We start from the raw sequence: 22,200 nt of genomic DNA on the forward strand, positions 1-22,200 counted from the left end.
AAGGTTTCACCTTTGGAATTGCTTTTCAAATCCCTGTCTGAAATGCTCTTGCCATTTCCTCTGCTGCACGTGTTGTCTCTGCCTAATGGACGAACGTTTGACCTTGGTTGTGTCCGAGTCATTTTGGGCCAAAGTGACAGGGCTGGCATGGTTTTCCGTTTTCGTCGGTCCGAGTTATTTTCACATTTTCATCCCCCTTCTACTTTTATAAGAATTCCCACTACATTCTTGCAGAAGCAGCCGGGCTACAACAATCATCAACACCGAGTAAGATTTCTTTTTTGATTTCCCTGTACGCAATGCTGTGGCTATTTCCTCTGCTCCACGTGCTGTCTTTGTCTGATGGACGATTGACTGATCTGAATTGTTTCCGAGTCGGTTGAAGTGCAGAGTGAAAGAGTTCTCGTGGTTCGCCATTTCTTGGCAATTCAGGTTATTCTCGCTTTTTCAAGTTTTATTTACGAAAATTTTTATTTAAATGCTGCAGCACCAGTAGTGCCGTGCCAACCATCAACCTCGAGTAAGATTTCACATTGCAATTTCTGTTTGAAAAAACCTCTTGTTATTTCCTTTTCTCCACATGCTGCTTGATCCCATCTATTCGATTCGGCTGGATGCAGACTGATAGGGTTCGTGTAGTTTCCCGTTTTTGGCCATCCAGGATAATCACACTTTTTACTGTCCCATCTACTTCAATACTTCCCATTTCAATGTTACAGAATCAGCAGAGTTAGACCAACCACCAAAATTGAGTGAGATTTAATTCGTGAAATTGCATGTCGAATCCCTGTGTTGTAAATGCTCTCGCTATTTCCTCTGCTCCATATATCGTCTTTGTCTGTTGGGCAATTGATTGACCCAATTTATGTCCGAGTCAGTTGGGGTGCAGGGTGATGGGGTTCTTGTTTTTTTTCGTGCTCTGGCAATTTGAGTTATTCTCGCTTTTGATCTTTTATCTACGGAAATTTCCGTTTCGATATTTCAGAACCGGCAGAGCCGAGCCAGTCACCTAAACGGAGTAAGGACTCTCCTTTGGAATTGTTCGCAAAATTTCGGTCTGAATCAGCATTTTTTTTTGTATCTCCCGTACTCCACATCTTGTCTTTATCTCGACCAAATGCTTGACATTATCTGTCCGAGGCAGTCTAGGCTCAAAGTGGTAGGATTTATGGGATTTTTAGCTTTTTTTGATGGGAGTTATTCTCGAGTTTTCCTGTTTTCTTGACTTCTTAACCATTAAATTTATTACTCATGTTGTGGAACCCATAGTCGTGAGCCTTCTCTCTCCGTCCGGTTATGTTTTGCCATTGAATTTTTTGTACAATAATCTTATGCTTTACCTACTTGGAGCGTTTCTCCACATTTTTTTGAAAAAGTCTTTCCTTTATTGTTTTTAAATACAGTAAATTTACCTTGTTATTTGCATTGACACCTTACCTTTTCTGTTTCTAACGTTGGACATTAATCGTTTTTTTCCCTTTGTCCCATTTCACCGCACAGCTGCCATTGTAACCACATGGTTGCTTTTAATTTTTTGTCATAGGCATAACTGCCTGTTTATTGTTCTCTTCAGAATCTTCCAAAACTCCAAAGCTCCCTTCAAAGCCACATAAGTTGTCAGAGGAGGTGAAACAAACTTTAAAAGCCGCTATCACGTCGTCGGGTATGGCCACTCATGATGTGGAGTCTCCGTTCTTTATTCTTTTAATTAATTTTTTTTCTATGAACAAGCATAAATCCTTTTTCTGGGGCATTTGGAATCCACATCGGTTAATTAGACTAACTTTTTGAGCCTCTTGCCGTTTACCTGCGTCGTCCATTTCCCGACTCCTCTTTTGGTCTGGCGGTAGTAACATGTTTGAGAGGCATAAATTTGTCTCTGTGCACTCACCGATTTTGTAATTTTTCGTGAATTATAGAAACTCTTCAAGGTAGTAAGTTTATTTATGTGACCAGTTTTTTTGTAAAGTTCTGCTTTGTGTGGAAATAGTAGTTTTATGTGGCTTTTCCATGCCTTTCCAGCTGATCCAGTTGAGCTAAGAAAGCTCTCTGATCTCTACCGTCATGATAAGTATCCAAATGCTCGCCCCATCTGTACGTTTGGAAATCTGCTCTTTTCCCTACTCTTAAGTGTCCCCAAGCTACCTTCCAAAACAGACAGTTGTGTGCTTCTTCTCCCCTCATTGTTTTCTGGAACGCGATTTAGGGCGATGCTGCTTCATCAAATAAAGCCCAAATGCTATACCAGGAACTCAAAATTCTCTTATCATTAACGGTACTGTACACCTACTGTTCCTTTTGGTAGTTCGATCAAATGGCGAGTTCAATGTGGAGATGGTTCCTGTCCCGAAGTACATCCTTACTCAGCTGTGCGAGCTGTGTGAACCCCTCAAACTCGAACTAGTTCAACACGAAGGCAAGTTTCTGTCAAAGCAATTTTGGCTATGTACACTTTGTTGACTATTTGTACTTTCAACAACAAAAATGGGTTTATCGAAGGCGGTGTTGATATCAGTTACTGGTTGTTAGTAACTTCCTGAAGAGACTTCCAATGAACCCCCACAAAGCTTGCCGATATCCACTATTTCACTTTTCTGTAAACCTTGGTTCTGGATGCAGTCACTTGTATGCATACTTACATTTCGTGTAACTTCAACTTATAGAACTGGAATTTTCGGAACGTAAAACGACGGCGTATGAGCGCGGAATGTATCAGGCGGTAAGTGATAGAATGATCTTTTTTCCACTGCTCCCACTGTCTAGTCGGCATTTTTTAACGAATGCACCTAATCCTCTCCCAGACATCACTTGACAAATTTGATGTGCAGCTTATACGTTAGGCGTATGAAAGGGTGTCCCTTGACGCCGGAGATTTCAAATGCATTAACATTATGCGGCTGGCGTTGCATTCGTAGTCTCATCAGGAGCAATTTCTCTATTCGAGATTAATGCCTTGACCTAGCCTAAATCCTCCTTTTCTCCTCCTAATAGCTTTACATTAACAATCTGCACATCCAACTTAACAACTTAAGTCTTTCACTTCCATCCTTTAGATGTCTGCTCGGTTGATCCAGCGGATCCTCACTCTTCACTACAGAATGACCTTCACGCGAGTGCCGGTACGTCTTCACCACTAGGAACATCATTCGCGGAAAACCTGCGCTTAAAATTAACGTTATTTTACCGGCTGTAATTTACTGTTTTGTGGATTTTTCAGCTTCCACCCTTTCCTGCACTTTCGTTGGAGATTCTTCACTCGGAAGATTTCTTCTCCTACACTGGGCCCCTTCTAATAGTGGTTCAAGGTTGTAATGAAAGTACTCTGGGTGTGTGGGAGCCCACTCATCTAACGCAGGAGGGCAGTGAACCCCTCTCCCGAGGCCTCAAAACGGGCAGTCAGATTGAATTTGTGAAATTGGCGCATAGTCGAGGCTATCGAGTTGCCTTCCTCAATCTTAACTGTCTGGTAGCTGACACATTGGTTCCGTAAGCTCGTCATTCTTCCACCTCCCCATTGTCTATTACATGCATACGCGCTTCCACTGCTCCTTCTCCCTCTCTTAGAAAAGAATATTCCGTGCGTGCAGATACTTGCTACTTGAACTGCGACATCTTCCCCTCACGCGGAGCCTCTCAGCCCGACTCAGGGCCGTCTGATCGGTTTTCTGCACTGGTGTACTTACAGCAATCTCCTGCCTTCATATGTGATGCGGTGTGTTGATTCTCTTGCTACCCTCATCATCTTTCTGACTCCACATTTATTAGCAGAATGATTGTAGAAGTCGGTTACTTTTCGGTAGTGTCTACTGACTTCCGTATTGCGTAAGCCGTCCTGGTGAGAATAGGTGGGGAGTTTTAGAAATAGGTTATTTCTATGTCACAACTACTTCCTTTCGTTATATTTCATACAGGAGTCACTTATGCCATCTCCACGAAATGAGAAGCGAAGTTACGAGAGTGTTTTCAATTAATTTTGATAATGAAGTTTTCCTCAACTGCTCAAAGCACGGTGCCTGTAGCGCTCCAAAGACTTCCCTGAAGACGGAAGAAGAAATGATACGCGGACAAAATATACATATTTGACATACAGTATGGCTTGGGGCTACTGTCGTGGTCCAGAGGCCAGTCCACTCTGGCAAATATACAATGACGGAACACCTTATCGGCTCCTTCGCCAAAACCGAGAATTAAACAAACAGCCACCGTTGTTCAGTGCCAGGCTTAGAAGATATTTCAGTCGGTTAATTGTGGAAGAATTCGATGCTCACTACTACTTGTGGTAAACAAATGTGATCTGGCGTGACATTTCAAGAAGATTGGTCAGCCAACAACTCAGAGAAGCCTCCCCACCCCAGTTAATCCAACTGATGATGTTTAGTTTGCTGAGCAAGCAACGCTAATTTTACTGGTGAATAGCAAGCCATATTCTTTTTGGGCATTTTTTCCAATAAATACCTGTAGTGGTAGGAAACAATGCGGTTTTACCATATCTGGCAATGAGGTAATGCGAATGATGACTAACCTTTTCATCAGTGAGAGGAAGGAACGACCGTTGATTGTTCAATCTGTGTAGTGAAAGGTATTTAGCTTCTTTAGCTCGTCGATTTGTGTCTTCACCTGTTCCAGTTCGCTATTTAAAGTAGTAGCTGTATCACTCCTTGCTGTGATTTCGTGCTTGAGCAGCTTGAGGCGTACCTGCTTGCATTGTAACCGCTTCCGATTTAAAAGGAAACTTCATTCAACAGCCACAGTCCCACTGAGCAATAGCTTCGAGTCCTCTGCACAGCATAGGTTTGACGACCAAAAATCATGTTGTCAGTTTTGGGTCTAATTTGGTTTGGTTCTAGCTCCAGGTAATCAAAATACGGGTGTTCGAAATAAAAAACAAGAATAAACAGAGTAAAAATATAAGCGGTAGTGATTTCTTGCTGATCAGTTAAGCATTGAAAACGGTTCACGTGACTTGCCTTGGTTGAACCTTTAAGGCGTTGTGTTTCTTTTCTTTTCTGCCTCCTGAAACAAAACAGTCCGGCGTGACACTGGAGGAGAGAATGGCCTGTGGATGGGAGGCACTGCTGTCGCGTTGTCACTCCTCCAACATTGTCGTGTGGGTGCACCGACGAGCCGAGGAGTCCTTCCTCTACCCTCTTTGTCCCATCCCCCAAGGTCCCGGTCAACTACCTTGGTTGACGAAACCGAGGTAAGTGGTGTATTTCTCCTTTTTCATTAAAAAATTCATCATTGCGCCAATTTTTAAGCTGAGTTTGCGGATCACATAAACAGACTTGTTTTTGCCACGTGGATATGATGAAGAGGAGGCCGATTTACTCTGCTTGTTAACAGACATGTTGCGCGTTTTGTCACCGTTGTCATGGGGTTTTTTTGTATTTCAAGTTTAGGTCCGAGGATTTCCAACCTCAGGAGGATCACTCTGTAAGTACACTTGTTCTCTTGACCCATGCATTCATAAAGTGTAGAACAAAAGCCTTTTGATGAATAAGATTACTTCCAATTTCGCTGAGGTAGGCCATACCCCACCCTCAGAAAAACACACCAGCCTACCGCCTTCTCCACTATACCCATGCTACCCGTATTATCTGAGTTGCTCTCGGAGACATTAAAGACGTTGAAAGTCTGTGAAGAAAACATTGTCGCTCGTTCTCCCGACTATTCACCTATCGGAGCTTGCATCCATTGCATTATCTACTTCGTTGAGTTTGAAGGCGCTGCGCATTCCAGGCTGCTTTAGGAGACATTGAAAGAAAAATTGGGGGGGGGGGGATGCGAGTGGCACACAATCACAGTCATGGACACACGTTCCCACACGTTCAGACAAGATAGGTCCAACTCTCAGCGCAAAGGAATCGCACTGATGCAGTAACCACCACGGAGCTTGACCCCCTGTTTTGTAATGCGTGAATCCTATGTGTTGCCTCACGAAGTGTCACTTAACGGAGTTAAAGATGAGGTCAAATTCTTTTAACATTATATCGTTTCCGTTGACAGCTCAGCATATCTTTATCCACGAGGTCTCAGTGAGCCAGAACTTTGAGTCCGCCTAATTCGCTGATGTGCATTGGGAGGGCAGGGCCATCTGTGTGGGGCCACATGGACGGCAATGCAGGAAACGGTTTTTGTCACTTTCTGTGTATGTGACCTCATGCCCTCTCCCTCTCTGCTGATTTTGTAGAGGTGTAGAAACTCCAGAGCCGCCTTGGTGGTGTAGTTCACTTTCATCGTACGTTGCCACCGTTGCTGAGTGCTCTTGAGCCTTTTTGTCCAAAACATCCCACTTTTCAAGGAAGCAGCATAACACGTCTCTTAACTTCCCTTAGTCTTTCAAAGTTGTAAGTACCTATTCTTCTGCTTTTTCCTCTTTTAACTTGATGGAATTAAACAGCTACCACCGTCGGCGCGTGCTATCCCACTTTTTTTCCCAAGTAATCTCATTCTTGATTGTCGGAGAACTAGATGGGCTCTGCTTCTCGCTTTTAAATGGGTTTTGGATATATTTGCTCTTCACTGGAGTCCGCCAGTGTCCTGCGCTAAGAATTACTTTGGTGAATGTTCACGTCACGACGGAGTCCGCCTTCGTTGCTCTCACTATTTCTTCCTCAGTGCGTGTTAGGAAATCCCATCACTTTCTTGGTCTTATCCGTAACTTTTCTCTTCTCGATTTCTGCAGAAAATCTGAATTGACGTCGAATCCGATGCTAGCCAGTACAGTGGTGTTCAACTATCGAATCCTTGTTCGAAGGCTCCTACCGTCGGAATCAGCAGAGTTTGTGTTCCAATCCTAACTATCTGCTTGTTGAGCTCTTCAGCCCTGTCTGCTTTGCTGTGATCTGACTGATTTAAGCTTTATTGGGGAGGCGAAGTTATCTACTCACATGTGCATTCAGTATTACCACAAACACTATCAATTCTTCAACTGGACTATTTTTATTTCACTTTTTTTCGACTTGCCTGATATCTGACCCGCCTTGTTGTCGGCTAGCCTATCACGCTGATGCCACTTTATACACGGCTATCTTCTATGAGGAACTCTCGTTTTCTTCATATTTTAGGGTCAGCGACGATGATGGTAGCAGCGGTTTACCTCATGAATCGGTTGCCATGACGCATTCGCTGGGACAGCAGCAATCTCCGGGTATTGCGTGCGGCTCTCTTTGCAAGGATATGGTTTGTTTTGTGGGTCTTTTCTCCCTTCATCTCTTCCCTTTTCTCTACCTCCTTCAGGCGGCGCCTCGTCCCCTTCTCAGGCGGACACGCATAGACGCAAAATCATAGCCGCTTGGTGTGATCGGGCCAGGACCTACTGGTTGAGCCTTCAGTCGAGGGTCAAGGCCGTAGCCTTCGTGGACCCCTGTCAAATGTTCACGAATTTCTCGCAGAGTGGTATTGGCTGGGGCCTTTTCAACGCCGAGATGGCACTGTCTACGCACTCTTCGCCACAGCAAGACATTGCTCCAGTCAGGAAGTGGTTCGCACAGGCAAGACCCGTCAGCCATAGCTAACACGGGACATCTGTTTTGCCCTCTTCCTCCTAGTTAAAGGACATCTAGACTGTTAAATTGTGTAATGGTCATTATTTTATCTATGAGTTACCCTCTTCAACCATATCATTTGTTCGCTTTTAGAACGCCATTCAATATGTGCCGTCGAATTTGAAAGTGGGAGAACCACTGCCCACTCAGCGTTTCCGACAGAGAAGTCTTCCCACGTTTTCAGCGGGTATGTCGTTGCAATAAGGGGCTGAATTAGATCATTTGTACTTCTGAGGCGCTGCTCTAGTTGATATGGTACCGAATGTATGTTTAGAAATACTAATGATTGCAGGTGATCGAAGATTGGGGCACCTTAAGTGCTATTGTGATTAAGGCTTTGATGTACTGTTGTTTCGACTATGTTATCAGCACCCATTTAGTGCCGATAAAGCACCCGTAGAGAACGTTATCTGTGTAGAGCGTTTCTCAGGAGCACTAAGTAGTACTGATATTGTCCCCTCTCCCAGGGGTTTTTGTCAAGTGTAGCAGCACTTGCTGTTTGAGGTATGTGTCCGATTGAAACAGTACGATGTGACCTCCGCAACTGAAGCTTTCACTTCAGTTTTGCCGCTTTTATGATTTGGATATCATATTTCCTCTTGTCCATTTCTCCCACCCCAATAGGCACCAAGGAGAACGACTTAATTCACGCCTACGTGATGACCGCTGTCTTAGATTTCTTTGATCGAAAGTTGCGCGAGGCTGCTACTGCCAGCACTTCACAGCCTTTGTGCTAATGAATTTGAAGTGTTGCTACGCCTGCATTTTTGTACTTATCTACCTCTTTTCATATTATTACCACACCTTTTTGAATGGTCAAGTAAACTGCTATTGCCAAATGCATGTCTTAAAAACGCCAGGATCATTAGGGATTCTAGTATTGTTGATGCCCAGTTCGTGGATATACATGGAGAGTAAGAAATGGTAAACGACTTACAAATGTTTAAGCTTCAATTAGGTCAAAATATGACTGTGTTGAGAAGAGTGTGCAGGATCCTGTGGCAGCCGCGGTGGTTCAACACAGCCGGAGCAAATACCGAGAGTTTGGCCACGCGGGGTGTGCGAGGATAAAGATGAAAAAATGTTCAGGGAATATTGAATTAACAGGAGAAAAATAGAATTGGACGGTGTATCGGATCAGGGATAAGTGACATGTGGATGTCCATCGTAATTCCAGCGCTCGCCGCACGAGCCTACATAACGCATCTGAAGGAGTAATATAGAGAAAGACAAGAAACATGCTTTAGTAAAATTAAGACGATGGTTGTTGGTTCTTAAGGTTGCTTTCTCTAAAAGCAAGATTAACAGAAGATAATCAACCAGCTAGTACTTATTTAGGGAAAGTGAACAGATCATAAACACAAATGGGCGCCCCATGCATTAAAAGCGCTAATTCGCGCAGAATGAATCCGAGTGACAACCCACCCAGGCACGTGAATAACGGTGAGGGAGATGAAATAAGCCATCGGAGAAGCCAGTGAGGATCACTGGAGCGATCGATCCAGCATCGTTGGCCGGCAGAACCGGGAGGTGGGAATGCAGTTACTCGCCACAAGGCGTCGTCAGTGAAGAATGCAACGGAAAAGAGAGCCGGGGCTTTCCTATTATTGAAGTGGAGAAGTTACTTTCCATTTGACAAAAAGATATAGTGAGGTACAATAATTCGCAAAAGAATGTGTCCATACAAAATAATTTCGGGGACTATTAATACAAAATTTACCGGAGAGTGAAAAATATACATGTTACACTATCCAGAATGGTACTGAATGAGATATAAACAGTGAGGTTGTAGAAAGTGAATAATTTAAACATTTACGGTCTGGGAAAAAAGTGCAATTCATCCAGATTAAAAATCTCCGCACCAAAAGCACCATTTTATTGCGCGAGGTCACCCCCTGCAGCATTTCACCCAGAATTTTGTCCAAAAAATCACTAATTGAAAAGAGTGGACGGCCAAAGTTAGACGAAAGGTAAAAATAAGTGCTGTAATTCAAGTGGCAAAAAGGACAACGACTAAGCAAGTTAAACTAGATAATGTCGGAAATTTAACCGTAAATTTTGCAATAAAATATCGGCCTTTTACAATAGAATTTTAGTGTGCCACATACACCCCAGTTGTAGGATCCGATGCAGGAGCTCCACATCTGACCGACGAGAGTGAATAAAAAAGATGTGCAAATAGAAGGCCATTTGAATCGGATTCAAAGGCATAAATGCGAGCAAACGCACTGAGAGAGAGGGCGAGGGTAACGACAAAGGTGAAGAAAACGCAAAGCCCCAGAATGAGGACGTCGCGCACGACTTCGCAGAGATCCTTCGGCCTATGAAGGCCTTCAAAGTAATCATTCAGTGATAGAAGAATCTCGGTGATCACTTTCTTCTAGTGACGTCCAACCGACTCTCACGTCTTAGCGGCGGTGAGCCCATTTGTCAAAATGCTACTGAGGTTGGAGACGTGAACTATACCAAAAAAGGATTACAAATGATTCGAATCACAAAGTAAAATAGACGAGCTGCTATTGCAAACTTTGGCTTCTTATTCACTAGGAATTGATACTGTCATCCATAATCAAATTAAAATAGTGAAAGTAACAGTTAGCAAAAGTTATAGCATTTTAGCTAGGACAGCAAGTGTTGAAAATCAAGAAATCAAGGACGACGCCAGTACAATAACACCACATAAAGTAGAACTTAGAATTCAGCTAATCTTTTATTCCCACTAGTAAAAAATTATTTCTTTAAAGAAGAAATAATGGCGCCCAGCAAAAAATTTTGGTGCATAGGCAACATCGAACCCAAAATTGTTTGCGGAATCTACTCATATGCCTATCGAGTGATGAAATAAGCGGCTGAACCCCACCGCTTGCTACCCCGGCGGACGACCACCACCGCCTCCAAGCCACAGCAGCCGAATTGTCCACTAACAGGGGCTGCCTTGAGACACGCATAAACAGAATTTCCGTATCTTATGAACGATATGTACACCAATGTCATTAATGCAAACTACATGTTTATTGAGCGTTTTTTCCACCTTAATGTTGCACATGGAACTGCAACGTGGTGTTTTTGGCAGGCCAAATTCGAACGAGGGTTTTGTGGAATATTGAAATGGAATTCCACGAAAAATATTACCCGTTTTAAAGCTATCTGAGACGCCTCAGAGTATGCAATAACACTGAGACCCCTTTTACTCGACTTTAAGTGGCTGGGCTCGAAAGTATGATTTCGCCGTGTAACATGCCAGAATTAGCAGCCCTCAAAGTTAAGCCGACTATTTAATGTCATTCGTTTTAGCTTATATCTTCCAGATTCTCTGTGACACAGAGGCCCGTCCCAAAATTTTAAGCTCTAAATATTCCAACCCTTCTGCTTCTTGATGGCAAATGTGCCATAGGTCTCGTACGTATCACAAATACTTCTGGGATAATTTGGGTACCATATTGGTAAATGCTGTGATCCTCATATTCGTCTTCACATTCCTAGCAAAAAAGTGTGCGCTAATATCGCTTCTTTGGGAACGGGCTGCGTCTACTCAGGTCGCCTGCGCCGTTCTCGCATCTCGCTAACGGATGGCGTAACGTATATACACTTGAAGGTGCTGAGACCCCCAGCCTAGGGGCTATTAGAGTCATGTCACAGTTTAAACAACCCTCAATCGCGAATTTGACAACATGAATAACAGCGCACTACGAACTTAGGTGAATGAGCCGATGTAGCCTATGTGAAAAAGAGACCTGCTACCTGGTTTCACAAGAACCTTGGGATTATGAGAAATCAAAATATTCGCCACCATTACATGGCAGAGAAGTTTAAAGTGGAAATATAACGAGGCTTAACAACTCGGCACGGGGGATTGGTCAACCTCGAGGGTCCCTTCGCACGTACACCCCGACCACGCTGCACACCCGACGACCGTGTCACGCTCACCTACTAAAACCTACGATACGCATCCGCCACCCACCTCTGATGTCCTTCAGATGTAGAACTGTCGCATGCAGATTACCCCGGCCTACAGTTTAACCTCTAACCACCGATTACTTTTGCTTTCACACACGAAGAATGGCCGCGGTGGACGCCTAGAGAGGACACTACCATCACAACATTCAGTCAGTCACAACTGTACGCCCAACCAGGGAGCACTTTTAGGACCATCTGGTTAGATTCATGGGCTGAGCCTCACCGCCCTAACAACAGTTCTTCCAACTGATATCTAATCAATCAGAAATTGGCGGTAGAAATGTAGCCGTACCAGGCCATCCTCAGCGCACATTACTAAAATTACAATTCTCTACCTTATAAATAACAATTTACGAGCACAAAGAGTGGAAGTATGTAACTGACTACGGCGTGTTACTCGGAGTAAAGAAGCCGTACCTGAGAGAGAAATGGGGTATGACACACTAACTCGCAAAACATGTCTATAAAAGTTGGTCACTTTGGTGGGCGCTTACGTGTGTAGATCGTAGAGGTGGTATCTGCACTAATACAAGTAGCTATTTGCGAGCAAAACAATGCCAGGATTCGACATACATGCCACAGAAAACACGGAAAAGCAACATCAAAGTAGGCAATAGTGTCAAAATTGGTAACACAAACAAAGTGAACACAAATTCATTTCAATCGGTACGAAACAATCGAATCTACTTTGTGAATTCGGGTAGAAAATGAACGCAGTTGCACATGTGTTGAGTTGGGTACAAAACAAGGACCTGTTTCGTCCCAACCTTCCGGAATCTCAGTATTTATGTCAGTATAAACTAGTAGGTTAAATGTACCTAAGAACAAAAAAGTAAGTGGTAGGCATAGATAATGACAAAACAGCTGTCGAATGAGTAATAATAGTATGCAGCAAAGATAATTGCAAGTGCATTAGTGAAGGGAAAACAGACCACCAGACGCCAAACTTAACATTAAAAAGGACCTACATGATGAAGACAAAACGGGTAAAAATGTTGAAGACGAAACAATTTGACGGATTATTACGCTGAGTTCGTTATTCACCTGGTCCATACTTTTCGGTTCACTAACAGCAATCTAAATGAATCAAGGCTTACACAGAAGATGATTCTTCTTCCTTCACAACGTTAAACTGCCAACGCTCCAGAACCTCCTCAGTTTTGGCAGATTTAATCACAAGAACAAGCCTTTTCAAAGAATCGCTAGACAACCATACTGAGAGTGATCAAACTGCTTAAAGCAAGGCAATACTACCTTTCATTTGCTTGACAAGACAGTTTAAAAAGTCAATCAACTCTTCATCGGTTGTCATCAGAACAGAGCGACCAAACTTCTTCACTTGTTTGAAAGAAGCTTCTGGGTAGACACCCCGAATATAAAGAATATTATTAATTGCCACATCTGAAAAGACAGCATCAATGAGCAACAGAATTTACAAAAATAATCCGCAATTACTTCAACAGACCCTTTCAGGTCAATTGCGTTTGATGTCTGCAACTTTTGCAACGCCATTCTCAGCCACAGAAAACCGATTCTCGCGCATTTTACAAACTATTGTGCTAACGCTGGTGACTAAATTGGCTAAAGGTTTATGTGCCAGACCGAAGGCCTCAAAGAAGCCAGTGTGTAGTCTTGAGTGGTTATCGTGATAATTACGAATTCATTTGCAGAAATGTTGCTTTTGTCAGATGTTATAGTAGGTGATTAAGCTAAGGGAACGGTCCCACAATTCCAAAATATAATTATGCTGTTTGGTTTTGTTAAACCAGGTTACACAAAAAAAAGCGAATACTTGATTAAGCCTCGGGTATAGCGAATCTGACGCGGTAACACTGTGCGGTTCCATGGTTCCGCAGACGACCCCTTTCATTAAGCATGTTTACCTTTCTAACTGGTTAAGTTTTATGCCTTGCCGCCTTCTACAGAGCAGAACTTGGCATTTACCTTGAATTTTTTTTTTCGATATTTAGCTAATCTTCAAGGTGTTTAATAAAATTCAGTAGCCATTAATCGCGTATCTAAGCGCAAAGGTTCATGGATAACGCCGTGGGCGAAATAAACCACAGAAGCGACCATGTGAGAATCCTACGGAAGGGAACGTCTTACTATAGTATGACGTCAATACGCGAACAAATCTCTCTATTATCCATCAATCGTATTTGTAACAGAATATACTCTTTAATTTAACAAATGAGCATGCCTTTTTTTGACTATCTGAAATAAAGCCTGTGTCGGTGTTGTAAGGCCCCCTCCCTGCCACTTGTGCTCCTAGACTGCAAACTCTCATTGACGCATCATATCATAGACACCTCCGAGTTAACTCGGATTTAACATTCGCAACAGTGCGACGAGTGTTAGCTAGTGCCCTCTGACGCATCTGTCTACGTGGATTGTCTGAATCCCTCATGAAACAATCACTATTATAATAAGGGATTTTTAAGGGCTTAGACCCGTGAAGATTACCAACAGAAGTGCCACCAAAAGCAGTACTTGTCAATACATTGAAGGAGTCGAAGCTGTCCACACACCATTTACAATATCGTATATGGTGATACACCATTTTTTTCGATAAATGTAATACTCATTCCGTAAATATATGTTTTGGGGAAAACAAAATGGAAACAGTACTTAGACGCAACTGTGCAGCATTCATTCCAAGTGTATGACATCTCAGAAGCCGATAAACGTTACGATTAAGGACAGAACGCCATCCCAAACGCATAGAAGCCGGCAGCCTACCAAGAGAAATAATGTGAATACAACGCCACACTGCCGATGTGGCGGAGGCAAGCAAGTACCGTCCATCTACGACAGCCTAACTACGTAATCTCGCCCAGCCTACCAATGATTACTTTAGGGTTCGAATTGACTCTTCTATACGTAAACACCAACCCCACCTTCGCACAGTGATATCGCTCTCTGGGTGCTCCTATACCTGCCATACCCAACATCATAGGAACTGTCCACTTAGTTCAACGATTTTTAGCATCGACAAAAACCTTGTAGCCAGATGAAATACCCCCTCTGAAGGAGGCCGCCACGGATCACTAACGACAATGGGTCCCACGAAAGAACCATAGTCCCCACCAAACCACCATTATATTTGAAAATGGAATGGAAACTGAAGTTACCAGTTTTGGCCTCTACAAATATTTCACTTTACCGAAGTCAATCGTGGCAGACAGGGGAAAGGCACTCGCAAGGGACCTCCCAACGACCCAGGATAGCCTATGTCACTGGTTATTGACATCTCGGCCGTCCTAAATCGCCATTGGGCCTTCTTCGCACAAGAAGTCCACATAAATGAATTTGGGAGGGGCCACTCCTCTATCCTATGTACTCATAGTTATCAGCACGAAGACCAACCAGGAAGGAATGCATCAGCACATGAAGATCCAAAAGACGAGCAATTTACAATCTTAGGTGGAAGCATTTCGACAGGGCATAGCGCACCTGCAAAAGTGGCGACTTAGTCCGGTGAAATATACCCTATAAACCAAGAGGAATTGCAATGTGAATAGTATTTGAACCCACACTTATGTTCTCAATTTGCAATGTGACACGAGACCAGCACACAATGTATAACTTGATGAAGGTTGAGCACCGCGTTCAATCTGATGCAACACTCTAGTTCACACTTTTCCAGGGCGCTGCTTCCTGTGGTTTTCTTGAGATCAGCAAATACAATAAAAATGAGAAACCCAAAAGAAAAAGGGCATGGAAATAAAGCATTAATATAATGTTATTGCACAGACGGTATATGTCAATAGATATTGGCGTATCCGACAGCACGAGCAAACACTTAACACGACTCCATTATTCCCGAGTAAAATAGAAAACGATACCGCAGAGGCGTCGGAATTGCAACTCACCAACTTCCAGACTCCACTTCGCACCCCACAACAAAAGCCAGATAATCCAAGTAGCTGATTCCTGTTTAGAATGCAAGTTGTACACCCGTGCAATCATACATTTATCGACTCTTTATGCGGAACTTGCAGCCTAAAAGCACCAAGCATAGAAAAAAACCAAAGTGCACTACCTACCGTACGTCAGCTTGGCTTTCCCACCAGTGGGTGTACAAAGGATCCTATCACATCCTGGACATACGACAGGAGTTTGGGCATGACTGAATACAACCTGTATCTTTAAACAGTCAGCACATTTTACGTCCATGAAATAGGAGTTCGGCGATGGAACCAAACGCTTCAATTTACATTTCCTTTTCTCCTCTGCTAGTGAAGGATGGAGCAAATCACGTGCCAACTAAAACAAGCAAAAAAACAGTAGTATAACTATCGCACTCAAAGTAGCGCGGGCGCAACACCACCACACCCACCATTACGAACAAGCAACGAAGAAGTGCTAAAACGGACTTTTTAAAACAAACCAATTCCAATTTGTTTAAGTATTTGTGATCTTCGTTGTGACAAAATTATGAGTAGCCAAGCAAAAGCATTAGCAAAAAAATTAGCATAGCTTAGTTTAACAGGCAGCAAACATAACATATGCTTCGAAGTACTTTCGTCATAATGCCTAATTTAATATGCTATCTATCCTGGTCGTTAAAAAAATGTAGTAATTAGTCTATAATCAAAGAATGCTTAACTTCAGTCACACTTACAAGAAGACGGCACAATTAAGGACGAATGCAAATTCCGTATAGTAGACTTTGACCAAATTAAATATGGTGGGGCAGATAATGACGCATATAAGTTTCTCCTATTTTACACTGGACTACAGGGTTATCGCTCTTAAGGAAGCCTTATTTGCACTACTGGTTTTTTTGTATAGAGTAATATTGTAGCGACCCGTCGCCCTCCCCCCCCCCCCCAAGTCTAAAGAAGATGCAGTACGTAACAAATTGATTGTTTACTAAGTTCTCGATTTTTATAGAGGGTCACTTAGGTACTCCATCATTGCACCTTTGTCAAATGAGCCCGCCTCCTGGCCATGTCTGTAGCCCTAATCCCTACGGTATGTCGACAACACATTCTGCCTGATTTTTTGTCTTCTTTTGTCCTTAATGAAGTGTTGGATTTCTATAAGTACGTATGCAGAATGCGCTATAGCGACCTACGAAAGGGCTGCGGCCTACTGTCGTGGCTTGAAAGCCAGACTTCCAGGCGAAAATTTGATGGCGTAGAGCTTAAGCGCCTCCATCACCAAAACCGGAGGTCATGCAAACATGCAACATGCTGTAATACAATGATGGTTTATCCCTCGGTATTGGTGAGGCTCCACTTTTGTACCTTGATTTAGCCTTGTTGTACCGCGCTAGGTGGGCTGGCCTTCGAGCCATCCCAATAGCTCTGTAATGAATATATATTCTGCCCGAGTATTGTGTTTTCTTTCGTCTTCATGGAAGTCTCGGTATGCTACAATATAATATACTGCAAACTTTTGTTCTCAGAAGTCTCTTTGGTAGACAAAACGTTTTTTGCGTTGAATGTGTGATAATTTTGCACTTATTCTTGGTTTCTAACATGAGTGTAGAATATCTGCTAGATAGAACATTAAAATTAACTAAGCTGTGGTCCTAATTTAAAATGTGGGATATTTGTACTCTGATTTCCATCAAAGGCCTGTTAGACTCAATTGTGCCATTGCTATGTGAGAACCTTTGAATAAAATGAGAAAATTCCAATTGTGCGCGTAAACTTGTTTGTAGGCAGTGTTTATAATAGGCATTAGATTCCAGAGCATGTTATTATACTCTCCAGGGTTTTAAAATCTAGCGGAACACTTATAATTCCTTCATTCGCAGAAAGTTCCACTGGTGTAACGGATTGACTTTTGATGTATGGGACTTTGAGGCTACCTGTATAGTCGAAACGGTATTCCTCCAGATTGGGTTTTTAAGCAGCAGTTGAGTTACCCACACATGGGCTGTCGGGACGAACCCACCACTCAAATTATTCTCAAATCAGTAAGGGTGGCCTCCAAATTTTGACTTAGATGTTAATTTCGAATCCCGTTGATTCTGTGTTATTCAGAATTTGGTCAAAGTCAGCCAATGCACTTGTTGGGGCGGAGTTCCTAACAACTTACTGCAATACGTTGGTTGTTTGGTTAACTCTCGGTTTTTGTGAAGGGTCAATTCAAGCCCTAGCCATTGTACCTTCGCTGTGTGGGCTGGCCTTTGGGCCATACCATTAGCCATTAAACCCTTCTGCACGCCGACAAAGCATTTTCTGCTATGTACTTTGTCGCCTTTCGTCCACATAAAAGTCTCTGGGGGCTACAGTACTTACTAAGGCTGAGTGGTAATCCACATGGGTTACACTTTTATACTTCCTCAGCAATCTGGTCTCTATTTAGGACTGCTTAAGAGTCTTAGTAGCCCCCAATTTATGTTTAATTTGCTGGAAAGGTTGTTGCTGTTCCCAAATTTTCACGTAAGTAGGATTAACTGCTCTACAGTGGGTTTCGGACCACTTAGAATAGGTTCACTTAATCCGCTAATAGCCATTTTAACTAACAAGTGATTGCAATAATTTCCTTGAGGTGTACACAGCTTAGATACACTTCCTGAGGTAACTACCAACAGATTTTTACATCTTCATTGCATCCCAAGATACTTCGGCAATACATTTTAGCAATCTGCCAATAAAGGGACGGTAATTATCAAAATCGACTTATTTTGCAAAATAACGCAATATTTTGCCCCTGAGAGGGGCTTGGAAGCAACAAATAAAGCAGTATATAATCAACTTCCTGTGAATATTCTAAAGTACACCGGTTGGACAGTTGACGCTCAATTTTGGTAAAAAGGCCACTTAGGTACTTTAATATTATATCTATGCTAGGTAAGTAGGTCTACGGGCTATGTCAGTAGCCCTGATTCCTATTGCACATCGAATAATATAAACTCTGCGCCAGTATTATGTCCACTTTTGTCTCCAGGATAGTCTCAGGTGATACACTAATGTCAAGACTAAGTAACGCTTGCTGCCTTTTTCAAATTTTTGCAAAAAAACAACAACAATATTTGAAAATGAATGGGACTGTTGTGTAGACTTTTATTCAAGCAGTAGGTGCCATGAATACCAACGCAACTTTCGATTTTAAATATAAAAAATGCAGTTTTTGGTCTTGGTAACTTTTTTAAACTAAACAAATTGTTTACATCAATCAAATTAGCTACCCTCCACTTGCACCGCGATTAGATCTAGCGCAGTTGTCACGTACGCTTGTGTCCTCTAGAATGGCTGCTCTTATGGATTTTGTCAAGAACTTTAAACCTCTGGATACCACTATTAAGGCATTATTTGATGCTGATTCCCAAAGGTTTCAGAAATACAGGTAATGTTTGAAACTGGTTTGTTATTTTCTCAGTCGGCAGCTTGATTTCCCCGAAGGGAAATTACTTGTGGACTACTCGAAGAATTACGTTGATGAACCAACAATGCAAAAATTGATTGAACTCGCTAAGGCATCACATGTGGAGGAATTGCGTGATGCCATGTTCCGGGGCGAGAAGATTAACTTTACGGAGAATCGTGCGGTATTGCATGTAGCACTTCGGAATAGATCGAATTCACCAATTCTTGTCGATGGCCAGGATGTAGATATTCTACTTTTTTGCTCACCTTTTTTGCTAGGTTATGCCTGAAGTCAACAAAGTGCTTAGACATATGCGTGCTTTTACCGATGGTGTGCTTGTCGGGAAAATAAGAGGGTTCACTGGAAAGGCGTTTACAGATGTCGTCAACATTGGAATTGGTGGATCAGATCTAGTAAAATATTTGCATATCCTATAATACTTAGTTACTCATATCCTTCCTGCAGTAGTCATCTTTTTATGGTCGATGCAATGGTCAAAATGACATTTTCGTTTTCCAGGGACCTGTTATGGCTACAAATTGCTTAAAGCCTTATGCCACTAACTTGAAAGTTCACTTTGTTTCCAATATTGATGGGACGCATATCGCTGAGACTCTCAAACATGTTCGACCCGAAACGACTCTTTTCATTATTGCCTCTAAGGTAAATAATTTTGACGATTTTTGAATCGCTTAATTCTTAAGTAATAGATGCTCTTGGATTGTCATTGTAGACTTTTACCACCGCTGAGACCATGACAAATGCTCAGTTTGCAAAAGAGTGGTTGTTGGAGCAACTAAAAGATGTAGGTCTTATTTCTCTGTCCTTACCATCATCTATCCTCTAGCACTTTATAGTTTTTAATTACACATGTGCCTATTTTCTGTCAAAGCTTATAAGAGCTAGAGCTTTAAGTTCGTCGGTTGAATATGGTTGGTTTTTTCCATATTTTGCCGTCACGCGTTTATAATTTTTTTCTGGAATAAAATCTCTACTTTTCCGTCTTTTCTTCCAGCCGAAAGCTGTGGCTAATCACTTTGTCGCTTTGTCAACAAACACCAGGGCGGTAAAGGCCTTTGGCATCAATGAGGAAAATATGTTTGAATTCTGGGATGTAGGTAACATTGGGTTTTTTACTTTTTTGTCCTTATGCTCCCTGAAAGCATGTTTAAGTTTTGACGTCCTGAATATGTGAGTCATTAGCATGTTTAGCGACCAACTTTTATGCCACATTTACGTAAAACCTTACGAAGCTTTTAAAATCGGAATCTATCTCATCACTTTATCCTTGTAGTGGGTTGGTGGCCGCTACTCTATGTGGTCTGCAATTGGGTTGTCGATTGCTCTTTATATCGGTAGGTATTTGTTTTGAGTGTGCAGTTCCACTCTGATACTTTAAATGGTGGGTCTCGTAAATAACCTACCGAATTTATGCTTTTCTAAGTCCAAATTGTGTTTTTCAAAACTCTTCTTCCAGGCATGGACAACTTTGAGCGCCTCCTTGCCGGTGCGCACGCCATGGACAAGCACTTTAAAGAAACTCCTATCGAGAAAAATGTACGATTTTGAAGATCCTCGACCTTGAAACTCTTAACTCTACCATTTTCTTGTCATTACCTGCTATGTTGGATTGTTTGCATAATCAACCATTTTAATGAAACCTGGGAAATAAGTTCACTTTGATTCGCGTAATTGTGGTTATGACACTAATGACTGTTTTAGCTAGCTGCCCATGTGTTTCAGCTGAATGTGAACTTTAAGTTGTGGTAATAAGGCGTTCTTGCCCCTTTTTAGGTGCCAATCATATTGGCCATGCTCGGTGTAATGTACATCAACGGCTACAACGCAGAGACCCAGGCCATACTACCCTATGATCAGTACATGAATCGCTTCCCAGCCTATTTCCAGCAAGGCGACATGGAGTCGAATGGCAAGTACGTGACTCGTGACGGTGTCGTCGTCTCTTACCATACCGGCCCCATTGTTTGGGGCGAGCCGGGCACCAACGGGCAGCACGCCTTTTACCAACTCATCCACCAAGGCACTCTCCTCATCCCTTGTGATTTCCTCGTTCCTGTTCGCTCCCACAATCCCATAAAGAATGGAGAGTTCCACGAGGTTTGCCTCCACTTCTCCTCCCTCGTTTTCTCATTTCATTAATTGGGTACCAGGTGATTCACCGATTCTCTCTTGCTACCACAGATTCTGCTCTCCAACTTCTTGGCTCAGACGGAAGCTCTTATGTTGGGCAAGACACCGGAGACGGCGCGGAAGGAGTTGGAAGCCCAAGGCGTGTCTGGTGACAAGTTGGAGATGTTAGTAAAACACAAGACCTTCCGTGGCAACAAACCCACTAACTCAATTATCTTCACTGAGCTCAATCCCTTTATGCTGGGTGTTATCGTGGCGATGTACGAGCACAAAATCTTCACACAAGGCGCCATTTGGAATATCAACTCCTACGATCAGTGGGGGTGAGTCTTATTTACCTTCCTCTCCACTTATTACTATACCCTCCATTCTACTCAACTTTGAATGCTCGCAACGGTTACCAGACGCAGACAATTAAAAAAACTCCCGATTTTGTCGTTACAGATCCGTGTCTTGTTAGCAGTCCTCCGTAAAATGACTGGCCCCCTGTTTTGACGAAAACACAGCTTATGGTATAATTAGGGATACTCGTTCGTTTGTTCATTACGTAAATCTTGATGTGATTGTTTTATCGCTTAACTTTCAGCGTGGAGTTGGGCAAGGAGCTGGCCAAGAAGTTGCAGCCTGAAATTCACTCGGAAGATGTGGTAACCTCCCATGACGGATCAACGAACGGTCTGATTGCCTTCATCAAGCACAACAGAAAAGATCATTAGTATGACTGTACGCTGCTGCGCCAATGGCGTTCCGTTTCACTACCACGTATTAGTTCTTTTGCTTGGCCTTTCTAACGTCTACCACTGTGTAGGCTGATATTCCCTTACTTCTCTTTGTTTGCCTAATTTCTGACAAATTACACGTCAGCTAATTTATTTAACATCGAGTAAATAAACGCAGTATTTTCTGACATTTTTTATTGTCTCCAAGATGATTGTAGAGTTGTTTATTATGCAATGAAGTGTAATTATTGTTTCTACCGTCTTAGAGCGTGACCCACAAGGTTGATGGTCCTTTCCTATTGTTTGGGTGAGCGACCTAGAATGTCAATGAACATCATATATGTTGCAATAGAAAAGCGGTTTCGTGATCTGTGGAGGTATTAATTGAAGCTGGTAAATTTGGTGGTACTCAATCCTCAGTTATGTTCACTACTTCTCGGTTTCACAGGCAGTTCCCTTCTTCCATCTGAAATGAAACTAGGGCAAATCATGGAACTGGG

General features: G+C 42.6%; 5 protein-coding genes across 5 annotated transcripts in view; 3 read left to right on the forward strand and 2 right to left on the reverse strand. All coding sequences in view use genetic code 11, as the record gives it.

Annotated features, from left to right (window-relative positions):
* The window catches only part of EGR_02778 (hypothetical protein), a gene marked incomplete at both ends in the record, with an annotated part of 6,342 nt that extends 4,551 nt beyond the window's left edge, over positions 1-1,791 (forward strand). The window contains 4 exons of the mRNA XM_024492027.1: positions 453-561; positions 662-752; positions 1,377-1,415; positions 1,544-1,791. Coding sequence (XP_024353521.1) covers positions 453-561; positions 662-752; positions 1,377-1,415; positions 1,544-1,791 — 487 coding nt within the window. The remainder of the gene's footprint in view (positions 1-452; positions 562-661; positions 753-1,376; positions 1,416-1,543) is intronic.
* A 206-nt stretch (positions 1,792-1,997) lies between these two features.
* Positions 1,998-8,284, forward strand: EGR_02779 (hypothetical protein; the record flags this gene model as incomplete). The annotated part of the gene is made up of 11 exons (XM_024492028.1): positions 1,998-2,094; positions 2,306-2,403; positions 3,054-3,119; positions 3,218-3,486; positions 3,565-3,712; positions 5,028-5,200; positions 6,686-6,781; positions 7,068-7,150; positions 7,240-7,502; positions 7,641-7,734; positions 8,172-8,284. 11 exons carry the CDS (start codon positions 1,998-2,000, stop codon positions 8,282-8,284), a joined length of 1,500 nt encoding a protein of 499 aa, XP_024353522.1.
* Positions 8,285-8,684: 400 nt separating this feature from the next.
* EGR_02780 (Mitotic spindle assembly checkpoint protein MAD2A) lies at positions 8,685-13,016 on the reverse strand (the record flags this gene model as incomplete). Its single annotated transcript, XM_024492029.1, has 9 exons — positions 8,685-8,740; positions 8,973-9,148; positions 9,773-9,927; positions 10,343-10,477; positions 12,192-12,322; positions 12,473-12,570; positions 12,602-12,719; positions 12,759-12,905; positions 12,941-13,016. 9 exons carry the CDS (start codon positions 13,014-13,016, stop codon positions 8,685-8,687), a joined length of 1,092 nt encoding a protein of 363 aa, XP_024353523.1.
* Positions 13,017-15,320: 2,304 nt separating this feature from the next.
* Positions 15,321-15,846, reverse strand: EGR_02781 (40S ribosomal protein S27; the record flags this gene model as incomplete). Its single annotated transcript, XM_024492030.1, has 3 exons — positions 15,321-15,486; positions 15,547-15,770; positions 15,835-15,846. The coding sequence occupies 3 exons, from the start codon at positions 15,844-15,846 to the stop codon at positions 15,321-15,323; spliced, it is 402 nt and encodes a 133-aa protein (XP_024353524.1).
* Positions 15,847-18,711: 2,865 nt separating this feature from the next.
* EGR_02782 (Glucose-6-phosphate isomerase) lies at positions 18,712-21,697 on the forward strand (the record flags this gene model as incomplete). The annotated part of the gene is made up of 7 exons (XM_024492031.1): positions 18,712-18,809; positions 18,843-19,071; positions 19,350-19,493; positions 19,846-19,944; positions 20,625-20,948; positions 21,060-21,304; positions 21,568-21,697. The coding sequence occupies 7 exons, from the start codon at positions 18,712-18,714 to the stop codon at positions 21,695-21,697; spliced, it is 1,269 nt and encodes a 422-aa protein (XP_024353525.1).
* Between the last annotated feature and the right edge of the window lie 503 nt (positions 21,698-22,200).

Source organism: Echinococcus granulosus, assembly GCF_000524195.1.
Source record: "Echinococcus granulosus chromosome Unknown EG_S00013, whole genome shotgun sequence".
In the NCBI taxonomy this organism is placed as follows: Eukaryota; Metazoa; Platyhelminthes; class Cestoda; order Cyclophyllidea; family Taeniidae; genus Echinococcus; species Echinococcus granulosus.